General features: G+C 65.9%; 1 protein-coding gene across 1 annotated transcript; it reads left to right on the top strand.

Annotated features, from left to right (window-relative positions):
• Positions 1-2,228: 2,228 nt before the first annotated feature.
• On the top strand, positions 2,229-11,593 carry FAM131A (family with sequence similarity 131 member A). Its single transcript, XM_019532811.1, has 6 exons — positions 2,229-2,368; positions 6,204-6,297; positions 6,480-6,651; positions 7,896-7,903; positions 9,371-9,499; positions 11,022-11,593. The coding sequence occupies exons 2-6, from the start codon at positions 6,228-6,230 to the stop codon at positions 11,525-11,527; spliced, it is 885 nt and encodes a 294-aa protein (XP_019388356.1). The 5' UTR covers positions 2,229-2,368; positions 6,204-6,227; the 3' UTR covers positions 11,528-11,593.
• The last annotated feature ends 108 nt before the right edge of the window (positions 11,594-11,701 follow it).

The raw sequence follows: 11,701 nt of genomic DNA, 5'->3' as shown, positions 1-11,701 counted from the left end.
CCCAGCCCCAAGCCGTCTGGCTTCCTGCCCTCCCCGTTGCCTCGGGCAGCTGCTGCGAGCACTGCCAGGCTCTGCGGCACCCACACCACCCCCCATGTCGCACCTACAGCTCAGTGCTGGGTGTGCCACGGACACAGGCAGACCCTGGAGCCTTGCTGTCATAGCCACAGCTGTCTTTGGCCTGGCTGAGGGTGCCTAGGGGTGGGGGTGGGGGTGGGGGTATGTAGGGCTGTGGTCCCAGCTCAGGTTGGCAGGGCCCCAGGGTCCTACTGCCCTGATCTGCCCAGATCCCCCTGCCCTTTCTCCTATTCCTTGGGGACTTTGCTGGCTGCGAGTGCAAGGGACTGGACTCTGGAGGCCCCTCCTGGCCCTAGTGTAGCCAAGACTCTCCTGCCAAAGGGGCAGCCTGGCCTAGTGGTGTGAGCATGGTGTGGGGGAAGCTAACTGTTGGCTCTGCCGGGGGTGCTGTGGGCTTGTTGGAGGGGGTGGTGGGGAGTTCAGTAGCTTGGAGGCGCGGGTGCTGTGGCGGGGAAGTGGCCAAGTCGGAGGCAGCAGTGCTGTGCTGTGGGTGGGGGCGTTGTGGGTAGGCCTGACGGTCCCTGCCAGCTGCTTGGCCCAAGTGAGTGCATTGCATGCTGGGAAGCGGCAGCCCTGGGGCTGGGGGGAGGGGTGCTAGGCTGGTTCTTTGGTAGGACCCCCCCCCTCGGCGCTGGCTCTGCGATGGCCCCTGGGCTCCTGCCAGACACATAGGCCTCAGCCCTGCTGCTGTCGTGGTGCCCCTCTAGTGACAGGCTCTGGGGCAGCTGGGCCCTGGGAGTGGGCAGTACTGGATGGGGGCGAGCAGCTCTGGCCTCAGTCACTGCAGTGGTGCTCATCGCTGCTGCCCTGCCCTGGCACCCCGCTGGCACCACTCGGGGACTGGGGGGAGCACTACTGCACCTCCCAGGTGGCAGCTGGCATCGAGCTCTGGATTCGGGCCCCAGTGGCCCCTGCCCACCCAGCTGTAGGTGGCAGCAGGCACTGTGGTGTGAGATGCCAGCTGTGCCCTGCTCATGCACTGGGGCTGTGCAGGCTGGCACACCTTCCCCCTGCCCACCTGCCTTCCTGGGATCAGCCCTGTAAGCTCTGCCTGCGGCCTGCCTGGCAGGGCTGCTCCTCCCTCCCCTTCATAGAGGTGTCCGTCCCCGCCCCGGGTGCAGGGCCCCCCGGACCGCACCAGCCTGTCAGAGCCAGCCAGGGACTCACTGGGAGCCTTGCCCCTGCAGGGCATGTGTTGCTCTCAGCTCTGCCAGGGGAAACGTCGTATTTGGCTTCTGACCACCCCCAGCCCTCGGGCACATGTTTGTGAGCCTGCCAGGACCCTGCCTTCAAGGTCCAGGGGGACATCTGTCCCCTGGGCGGTGGGTAGGGGCTGGGCTGGCTGGGGCCTGGACCAGTTTGGAAGGCTGCCATCAGCGCTTACCCCTCACTGTGCCAGCACGAAGCTGGGCCCGGGGCAGGGGCTGAGTATCACCCCAGCGTCATCTCACCGAGCTGGGGCTGTCTCCACACCACCAGGCCCTGTCTGCCCTGGAGGCTTCCCCCACCCGTCCTGGCAGCATCTGGTGCATAGGATGCTCTGGCTCCGTGGGAAGTAGTTGCAGCTTGAAACAAGCCCTTGGCTAGAGAAACAGTGCCTTTGAAATGCTCCTAGCATGGTGTGTGTGTGGGGGGGGTGGTGGCAGCCAGGCCAGGGCTTGTCCTTCCCAGGTAGATACACAGGTAAGCCCTGGTATGTGCTACCCCCCCACCCCCCCACCTGACCTGCAGAGGCCAACAGCCCGTTACTACCTGAACTTGCACTGTCACTGAGGGCAGAGGCCAGGCGCATGCATATTACAAACATCACGGCAGTGCCTAGTGGGGTGCAGAGGTCCCAATCCCAGGCCAAGGCCAAGCTGGGCATGGCAACAGGTGGAGCCTGCTGGCCCGCGAGGGGGCTGCCCAGTCACCTGGCATTGCCCAGGGGTGCTGGAGGGGGTGCTGCCACTGGCGCCAGGTGCCCAGGACTGAGAACCTGCCTGGCTGTGTCTGCACGTGCCTGGCATGTGTGTGCTTTGTGGGTACACATGTGTGCATGGCGATGCTCTGCCCAGCAGGGGACTTGCCACCGGGGCCTGATCCCCAGGTCTGGTGGGGCCGTGGGCGTGGAGTGCCGGTGCTGACACCCTGCTGTGCTCTCCCCACAGTGGCCGTGGACACAAGGCTGCACGTGGAGTGGAACGAGGTGAAGTCCCTGCGTGCACTGTCACCCGTGGGCAGCACCCGGACCTCGCTGGTGCACCGCCTGGCTCGCCACAGCTCGTTGGACAGCCAGGACTCTCTCGAGGTGGGTGCAGGACGGGTGGGGGGAGGCCCGCAACTTCCCTGCATCTCTTGTTGCAGGGGACCCCGGGTGTGTGCTTGCTTGGGGTCCTGGGATGAGGGGGTGAGACAGAGCTAGGGCGGGGTGGAGCAGTTTGGATGGGTCCTGTGCTCCCCGTGCCCCCCCCCAGCAGCCACTCTGCACATCCAGGCATGTGCCCTGAGCCAGCCGGCAGCTCCAATGTTCTTCATTTCCAGCCCCCCCGACCCCCACTGGGATTTCCAGCCCGTGAATCACAGCAGCCCCATCTCTGACATGCCTGCAACCCCCCCCAGGTGGTCCAGCCTGGCCACGGGCCTTTTGAGAGGCACTTGGTCCCTGTTAGGGCAGTGCCAGGCACTGGGCAGTGTCCCCAGGCATCACAGCCAAGTAACTGACTGGCAGCCCCCCTTAGCCTGGCTGAGAGAGGGGCTCCTGGGCATGGGGCTGGGGTAGAAGGCTAGGCTGGGTGGCGTGGATCTGGTATTAGGGTCAGACTTGGCTAGGAGGCGCAGCGCCATGGGGTAGGGCCGGGTTGGGCTGCCCTGATCGCGGTTGCTGGGAGAGCAATTAGATCAGGGCATGCTGCTGGCAAGGACACGACCGGGGCAGGCCGGCGCTGGCTGCTGGGTCCCTGGGGAGCTGGCCCACTTCATCGTGCTGCTGAACTCGCTTCCCCTTCCCCCAGGCTTTCTGCGTGGGGATCCCTCGTCCCCGCCCTGCCCGATCCAGGCTGGCCCGAGGTCTGGTTCTGAGCTGGAGGGTTCGAGCTGCCAGCTCCCCGCTCTCTGGCGGGGCCGTGCAGAGCGTACAGCTCCCCGTGCTCCTGCCCACCCTGGAGCTGCTGCCCATTACGAGCAGTCTCCTGCTCCCCTGAGTGCCCTGTGCACCCACCCTGCCGAGCTGCTGGGCATCTGGCATGATTGTGCCGGCTCTGGGGTGTTGTGCCCAGGGGTGTGGGGGCAAGAGCTGAGGCTCTGATGGGGCTGGGCTGATCCATGCTCCTTGAGTCTCCCTGTGCCCCTTCCCCATCGCCCATGATAACCCCAACCTCTCCCCTGACCCGACAGCACTGCCGAGGCCTGTGTTGTCCTGTCCCAGCCACAGAGCCAGCTTGGTGCCGGTCTAGCTCTCGTCCGACCTTTACGTGGGGCTGGTGGGGGCCTCTGCTCCAGGCAGTGGCTGTGGTTGGGGCCGTCATGTCTTCCCTTGCCAGAGTCTGCCAGGGCCCTTCATTCCCTGGGCATCCATGGCAGCAATAGCAATAGCAATAGCCCTGCAGCCCCTCCACACTACTGCCTCGCTCCCCCCAGACCCTGTGTGTCAGGGGTGAGATGGCCCCAGCCCCGGGGCGCAGCACCAGGCAGCATGAATGAGCACAGTGCCTGGCTCCTCGGGCTGGGGGACGTTGCGTGGGCACCCAGCGCAGGGCAGCTGCTGCGGATGCTTGGCACCAACGCAACTGGCAACAGCTGGGCCAGGCCGGTGCTGGCCCGGTGCCCATCTCCACTGCAGGCAAAGCCCGAGTCCCGGCTCCTGCCTAGCTTCATGCCCCCTGCACCACTTGCAAGTGAGCCCCACGCTGGCAGCTGGGAATCCAGAGCCCCTGGGAGTCGTGGTGGCTGCAGGGCAGGAGGGGATGGGAAGGGGCAGGGGTCGCTGCCATGGCGCACTGGCGTATCCACGGATGCTGGGCGCTGTGGTGGCCTGACTGGGCATCTCTTCCCCTGGGACTGGCTGACTTCTCCTGCCTGGCCAGGGCTGGCATGAAGTCAGCCTTGCACCGTGGCAGGGGTCACAAGGAGGGGACTGGTGGTGTCAGCGGACCACGAGCCTGCAGCTGGTGCAGTAGGGCACCGGGGGCTTTGCCCCTGCCCCTCCGCAGCCAGCAGTGCCCAGCCGACCTGCCCCCGCCTTCTGCCCCCTGTGCCCTCGCCTGGCTCCCCGCGTGCTCCCCTCCCGGGCTGCGCTGACGTCAGTGCCGAGCCGGCCTGTATCCTGGGAGAAATCAGTCCATGGTGACTGGTTGCCATGGAAATACACCTTGTTGCAAGCTACACGTCCGGAGCAGCTTCCCAGGGAAGCAGCAGCCGCCAGCGGCAGGCAGGGGCTGGGCAGTGCCCACAAGGCTCCCTGCAGCGCTGGCGGGCGGGGGGCGCCGGGAGCCGCTCCAGAGCTGAGCTGAACTCGCTGCCACCGGGTCGGAGCTGCGCCCAGGGCTGTTCCTGCAGCGATGGGCCCATGGCCGCAAGTGGCAGCAGTGGCGGGGTGCCTGGTGCGGCCTGCGCTCTTCCTGTCTCCCTGTCAGGGCAGCTGGCGTTGCCCCTTGCCCTGCCACATGCGCAGGGTGGGAGAGTCGTGCCCCGGGCTTGGGGGGGGCTTGGCTGGGGCTGCAGGGCCTGGGCGTGCTGAGCTTCCTCGCAGCCACCCCGGAGGCCCTGTGCCGTGTGCGCTTCCCCTGCCCTGTGCCCGTGGGCCGGGTGGGTGCCTGGGCTGGGCCTGGCGATAGCACTCGAGGCTTGTGTGGGAGCCTCTGGCTGGAGGGGGGCAACAGAGATGGCCCTGCCAGGTCACACAATACCATGAGACTGGGGGTCTTCCCCCCTCTGCCTGGTGTGGCCTCTGAGGCATGGGGCAGCTGGAGCAAGTAGGCGTGTGCATGCATCACTGGTGTGTCGCTCCCATGTGCGCATGTGTGGGGGCATGTCTGCACCTGCCCACCCCCAGACACTGTGGGAGACTGCAGCAGTGTGGGTGCACATATACAGTGCGAACGTAGGGCATCCACCTGCCTGCATGTGTCTCACGCACGCACAGCCTGGGAGCTGGTGTGCCCGGCACGGGTGTGTAAGTGGCTGGCTAGCGGGGGGAGCTGTACCTCTCCGGTACGCTAGTGACGACATGATGTCAGGGAGGACATCTGCACATGTGTATGCGTGTGTCTGTAGCATGTTTGCAGGAGTACATGCATGGATTGTGAGAGGGTGCCTCTCAATACTGGGTTCACAACTACACACACACACATACAGTGGGAGAGATTGTGTTGCCATGTGAACGCTACCTGCATGCATGTGCACATATATGTATGCACAGCGGATACGTGTGTATGCTGCATGAGTGTGTGTCCCTCCCAAGACCGTCTTCAGTGACCCATGTGCTGCCGCTCACGCCCCAGCTCCGGCCTCCCCTGCTCGGCGTTCGCTTCTTCCTGCCGTGTCAGGCTGGGACCTGCCATCGGCATGGGGTGGCTGCAGCGTTAGCCCAACAGCCTCATATTGGCGCAGCCCCCAACGGGGCACAGATGGAGCTAGGGGCAGCCAGGCTGCGAGCAGGGAAGAGCTGGGGCACAAGACACGTGCGGAAGCTGGCGCCTGGGCAGCTTGGCCTGGCACCGCTGCTGGGCTGTGCCCCGTGGTTGTGGGCTGTCAGGCCCTGAGGGCAGAAACCCCTTCAAACACCAATTTTTTTCCCCCTCCTGCTTCAAGCTGAGTCCAGTGGGCGCCAGGGTGGATTTCAGCCCCCTGTCCCACGGCATGCTCTACAACAGAAGCAGTAATAAGTTGTTACCCCCCGGGAGGCTCTGCCCTTGGAGGCAGCGGAGGCCCGTGGTCCAGAGGTGGGCACTCAGTGGCACTCGGGACTCCTGGGTTCCCGTCAGTGGTGTCCTGTAGGATCTTACAGGCCCTCAGTCCCACCTGCTTGGCTGCCCCCTTGCCCCCTCTCCCCACAGCCCACCCCCTCTGTGTGCCAGCCTGGCCCCATGGCAGGGGTGGGGGCTGGCATGGGCTGGGTCTCACCCCTCGTTCTCCTCTGGCTCAAGGTAAATGTTGAAGACACTGTCGAAATGTTACCCAAGTCCCGGCGAGCCCTCACCATCCAGGAGATTGCTGCCCTGGCCCGCTCCTCCCTACACGGTAACACAGAGGGGGCCATGGGAGGTGCTGGTGTGCGAGCGCCTGGAGGGGGCAGGTAGCTCTGGGGGGGGGCTGGAAGTGGTTCATGGGATGGGGGACCCCCCCAGGAGGGGGGACACGGCTGTGCCACGGGGTGGGTGCCCCACGCAGGCACGGCCCCTGATGCTGCTGCCTGCCCGCAGGTATCTCGCAGGTGGTGAAAGACCACGTGACGAAGCCGACGGCCATGGCGCAGGGCCGTGTGGCACACCTCATCGAGTGGAAGGGCTGGTGCAAGCCCGTGGACTCGCCTGTGGCTCTGGAGAGCGCCTTCAACTCGTACTCGGACCTGCCTGCCGGGGAGGGGGCCCTGGTGTTCCTCCCTCCTGGTGAGGGGGTGGGGCTGCCCCATTGCCCCTAAAGCAGTGGCAAGAGGTGAGTGCCCTGCCCTGTCTGGGCCCAGCAGGGATGGAGGGAGGAGGGTTGGCGGCATCCCCTCATTTCCCCCAGATCCTGAGGGCTGAGTCTTGAGTGGTGCCCTCTCCCCAGCCTGGCATGGCTCTGCTCCCCCGACCCAGGGATCAGGACAGTGGGCACTGCCCACCCCCAGCCCCCCAGTCAGGATCCCCTGCACAAGCCCACCCTGCTTTCTGCTGTCTCTGGTGCCCGTTGTCTGTGGGTCTGGGTGGAGGGCCCAGCCTCCTGGGGGTGGAGGGGGGATTCATGGAGGGTCCTTCTGTCTGCTGGGAGCCCCACGGGGCTGCGAGATGCTTGGGAAGGATGGACGACATCTGCACCTCCCCTGGGGCTGCTGGCTGTGCACAGGGTGGGGTGATGCACCCTGCTCAGGCAGCTCCCAGTGTCCCCTGCCGCAGCCCTGTCACTCAAGTGCGCTGTCAGGGGATGTGGCTTTCACCACAGAGCCCAGCCTGCCTCAGGGGGCCACAGGGTGGAGTGCAGAGAGGCTACAGCATGGAGCTCGCCAGGCCTGATCGGAGCGCCCGTCTGCGCAGCCCAGCACCGGGCCAGCTGCCCCCGAGCTGCGCAGGGAGGGGGGATGTGCCCCAGCCATGAGTCAGCTGGGAGTGCAGTGCGGTGAAGGGCGTGCGCGCACAGAGTGCTGGTGGGTGCCGTCCCGTGCAGGGCTGTGCTGTGCCAGGTGTGGGGCAGGCGTGCAGTGTGGTGCATGGCGTGTGCTGTGTTGGGCATGGCTGTGTAGTTCTGTGCAGCTTTTACACAGGGGCCTGCAGGCCTGCGCCGGGCAGCACTGGGGTGCGGGGTGTCATGGGAGTGCGGTTCAGTGCAGAGTTTTCAGGGGCATGTACAGTGTGCCCACGGGGTAGGCACATGGTATTGTACTGCAGTGTGCAGACCTGTGCAGTGCCGTGCAGTGCAGTGCATGGCACGTGCTTTGCTGTACAATGGCTCCAGACCTATGTGGTGTGTTGCATGGTGTATGCAGTGCAGTAGACTGGGTGCAGACTCCTGCAGTGTGTGGTGTGGGCAGTGCTGTGTAGTGGGTGTAGACCTGTGTAGTGTAGTGTGTGTCATGTGCAGAGCTGTGTAATGGGTGCAGACCCAGGCAGTGCCATGCTGTGCGGTGGTGCAGGCCTGTGCAGTGCAGCAGGTGCTGTGTGCAGTGGGTGCCGACCTGCAGTGTGGTGCGTGCTGCACCATGCAGTGAGTTCAGACCCGTGCAGTGTAGCATATGCCATGTGCAGTGTTGTGCAATGGGTTCATACACAGGCAGTGCTATATTGTGTAGTGGGTGCAGATCTGTGCAGTGTAGTGTATGGCATGGGCAGGGCTGTGCAGTGGATGCAGATGCAGACGCAGGCAGTATTGTGCAGTGCCATGCCTGGCATGTGTAGTACTGTGCAGTGGGTGCCAACCTGTGCAGTGTGGTGCATGGCATGTGCAGTGCAGTGCGTGGTGTGTGCCATACTGGGTGTGGCTGTATGAGGTCATTTATTTCTAAGAGCCCCTAGGAGCTTGGCTACTGTTTCAGTGGCCAGTCTGGGAGCTCGGGGGCAGGGCAGGAAGGGCAGTCCCAGTGCCCACCCTCCGAGGGAGGTGGCTTCCATGCCAGGGCAGGCTGGGAGCCCGGGCACTAGCTGCACAGGTCACTCCCAGCCCTCACCCTCCTGCAGCCAGCGTTGTCCCTTCTTGGCCATGCCCTTTCTTCCTGTCCTCTCCAGGGAGCCATAGTGGCAGGGTCCCAGGGCTCCTGAGCATGGCACGTCCACGTGGCCGAGCTGGCACCGTGGCCTAGGGTGGAGCTGTGGCCCAGAGCACAACTTCTCTGCTAGGGGAGATGCCAGGACTTTGTGATGGGGCAAGGAGAAGACCCCCCGCCCCAGCTGAGCAAAGGCCAGAGCTGAGCAGGCCCTAGATCCTTCCCAGAAGCCTTTGCAATAGCCCCCCCACTCCCCCCGATGCCTTCGCAGGTGGGCCTGGCCAGCCAGTGGGGCCTGGTGTGCCTGGGGAGGGGTGTTGTCTAGGGACCCCTTTCCCACCCCAAGCCAGGACTGTGCCTTGGTGCTAGCTCCAGGGGTGCCACAGTAGGTCCATTCCCCCCCCCGAAACGCTGGGGTGGTGACGCACAGAGGCAGCTGCAGCCCCGAATTAGCCACTCGAGAGGCGCCTTAATGACCGGGTTGGCATAGCGCTGATGACGAAAGGGCCCATCCTGCCTGGTGTGGAGACGTCACCCTGTCCTTAGGCCCCAGGTGCCCCCCACCCACTCCTTCTCCCGCTGTGCAGCGCTGGCACCTTCACACCAGGAGCCCGGGGCCCGGCTGGGGAGCAGAGGGGAGCTGTATTTTGCTTTGGGATCCTCCAGATTGTGGGGGTGGACCCTTGCTCTGCTACGCTGCCTCATGCCCTGCTCCCATCACCAGGGCTGGAGGCACGTTCAGCAGCCATCGCCACTCCTGGGCATGACCCTGATGGCACCCTGTGTGCCAGGCTGTCCTGGTGTTCATGCCAGGCACCAGCAGCCCAGGCAAGTGCCCGGTTATGCAGTGCCTCCCCCTTCCCTTAGCACCCCCTTGCTAGGTGCGGATGATTGACGGGTGTCTCCCCCCACTCCCAGGGGTAGCGGAGCAGTTCGCCATCGCGGAGGCCAAGCTGCGGGCCTGGTCGTCTGTGGACGGGGACGATTCCAACGACGAGTCCTATGACGAGGACTTCGCCATCAGCACCGACAGCGCCCAGCCAGCTGGTGAGGAGCAGGCGTGGGGGCACGGGTGTCACCAGCCACAGTGTAGCTAGCGGGGCACGGACTAGGGGGTTGCCTGGATGGTGCCCCCCACCCCCTGGAGCCAATGCTGCAGCCCCCGCCTGTGATTGCTCCCAGGGCCAGGCAGACCCCGACGGCCCGCGGGCCATACACTGGGCATGGCGGGGGAGCCCTGGTCCCTCTGTGCAGCGCAGCACCCGCTCTGGGACACAGGCCTGCAAGAGACCCAGGGCTCCCCTCTTCCCCTGCGCTGCCGCCATCCAGCCCCACAGCGCCAGGTGCTGAGCTGCGCTGTCGGGGCCAAGGCTGCCCGTGGGTGTCAGGCTCTCAGCTGCCTCTTTCCCACAGGTGCCTGGCTGCTCTGGCACCGCATGCTCAGCTCTGCCGTGGCCCTCGTGCCTTGGCACGCGCGGCAGCACCCACACGTGGCCTGGCCAGGCGTGTAATCTGTGTCCTTCCGTGCAAACAAAGGCCTTTTCTCGCAGTAATTAGACGCCGACTAATCTTGGGCCATTTGCATATCAAAGCCGTCAGCAATAATCTGCCTGACGAACGGGCTAATTACTTTTCGCTACTGTGAGGGAGGGGGAAGAGCAGGGGATAGGGACACCTGCTCCGCCTGGGTTTGCGGGCATGGTGCAGGGCACGGGAGCTGCTCAGCAGGGGCCCCGTGCCCGCGCCGTGGGCTCCAGGCCCCCCCTGGCAGGGCCGTGGCAGGGGCCCGGGGCATGAGGGAGCGGCAGTGGGGCAGGATCCCTGCCTGCTCTGCAGCCCCAGCTTGTCCAGCCATGGGCCACCCCAGCTCTCCCACCCCCGGTGCCTCGAGCCAGCCGTCTGTCCTTCCACAGAGGGCTCCCGGGGGGTGGCCTCAGCCTCCCTCCTGCCTTGGGCCACTGGTTGCCTGCCGTGCGAGTGGAAGCGCACGGGGCATGTGCACCCTCTGCGGCGGCTGCGGGGAGGCCTGAGCGCGGCCCCCGGCTCTGCGCATCCCTGGGGCATCCAGGAGCCGTGGTGCTGCCCACGCCGAGATAGAGGGAGCAGAGGGGCGGCTGGGGCAGGGGCTGTGCCGAGTGCCCTGGGGCGGGAGCCTGGCCCAGCCCTGCTGGAGGCCCTCAGTGGGTTGTTGCGACGGTTTCTGTGACTGGGGCGGGCAGCAGCATCGCTGCCAGGTCTCCAGAGTCCGGCCTTGGCCTTGACACGGCCCTGACCTGGCCGGCTCGGCATTCGCACGCCTCCGGGGCTGGGCTATGCCCGGCTGCACGCCCCCCACGCCAGCGATGTGGGGCCCCCCCACAGCCGTGCCCAGAGCCGGCTGCTGCTGAGCTGGAGAAGAAGGGAGTGCCGGGGAGGGGAAGCCATGTTGGTGGCAGTGGGGTGGGGGCAAGGGGCAACAGGCAACCCCTGGGTACCCAGGCCCGTGCCCCTGGCAGGGGCTGTGGTGCCAGGCCCCAGCCGGCCAAGGCGCCCGTGGTGACGTGCCCGCCCCGCCATGTGTGTGTTGCAGATGCCGCGGGCCAGCTGCCGCCTGGCTCCCTCCTGAAGGACTTGCTTCACAACCGCCTGGGCCAGCTGGGCGGGCGGCAGGGCTCCTGCGAGCCCGAGACCGACTCCTCTCAGACCATCTCGCCCGAGACGTTGTGCTCGAGCCTCTGCAGCCTGGAGGACAGCCTCATCCTCAAGGAGCTGGCCTCGCCGGCCGAGCTGGCCGCCAAGCTGCTGGGCGCCGTGGCCGGTGGCGACGAGCTGCTCTTTGCCAAGCTGCCCCCGCAGACTGGGCACAGTGCCTTCCGGAGCTTGGCGCAGCTGGACTGCCAGGACTCCATGTACTCCATGTCCTACACCGAGTCCTGCCTGTCCCCCACGGAGGACGAGGAGGTGGTGGGCAAGGACTCCCACACGCCATGCCAGCTGCACGGGGACAGCTGCGGGGGGCGCCGGAAAGTCTCCGACGTGGCGTCCTCCGGGGTGGTGTCCCTGGACGAGGAGGAGGACGAGGCCGAGGCGCCGTGAGCGGCCCGGGGCGCGTGGCATGCTGCATCTCTCTCTCTCCTGCTCCGTGGCCCCCCCCCCGCCCTCCCCCCGAAGAGTGAATGCCAGTTATGTTAGCTCCTGAACTAATCTAGGGCAGGGCCGGAACTCTCCATCAAGTGCCCCCAGGCCCGGGGATCACCAAAGGGGTCGGGG

Source organism: Crocodylus porosus, unplaced genomic scaffold (genome assembly GCF_001723895.1).
Source record: "Crocodylus porosus isolate Cpor-Errol unplaced genomic scaffold, CroPor_comp1, whole genome shotgun sequence".
In the NCBI taxonomy this organism is placed as follows: domain Eukaryota; kingdom Metazoa; phylum Chordata; order Crocodylia; family Crocodylidae; genus Crocodylus; species Crocodylus porosus.
The sequence above is the reverse complement of the archived record's forward strand: the minus strand, read 5'-3'. Positions and strand labels throughout refer to the sequence as shown.

Excerpts from the sequence above, each read along its gene's own strand:
- FAM131A (XM_019532811.1), top strand. The coding sequence starts at position 6,228 with ATGTTACCCAAGTCCCGGCGAGCCCTCACCATCCAGGAGATTGCTGCC. Across the intron at positions 6,298-6,479 it reads GGCCCGCTCCTCCCTACACG|GTATCTCGCAGGTGGTGAAA; the intron begins GTAACACAGAGG and ends GCCTGCCCGCAG. Across the intron at positions 9,500-11,021 it reads CGACAGCGCCCAGCCAGCTG|ATGCCGCGGGCCAGCTGCCG; the intron begins GTGAGGAGCAGG and ends TGTGTGTTGCAG.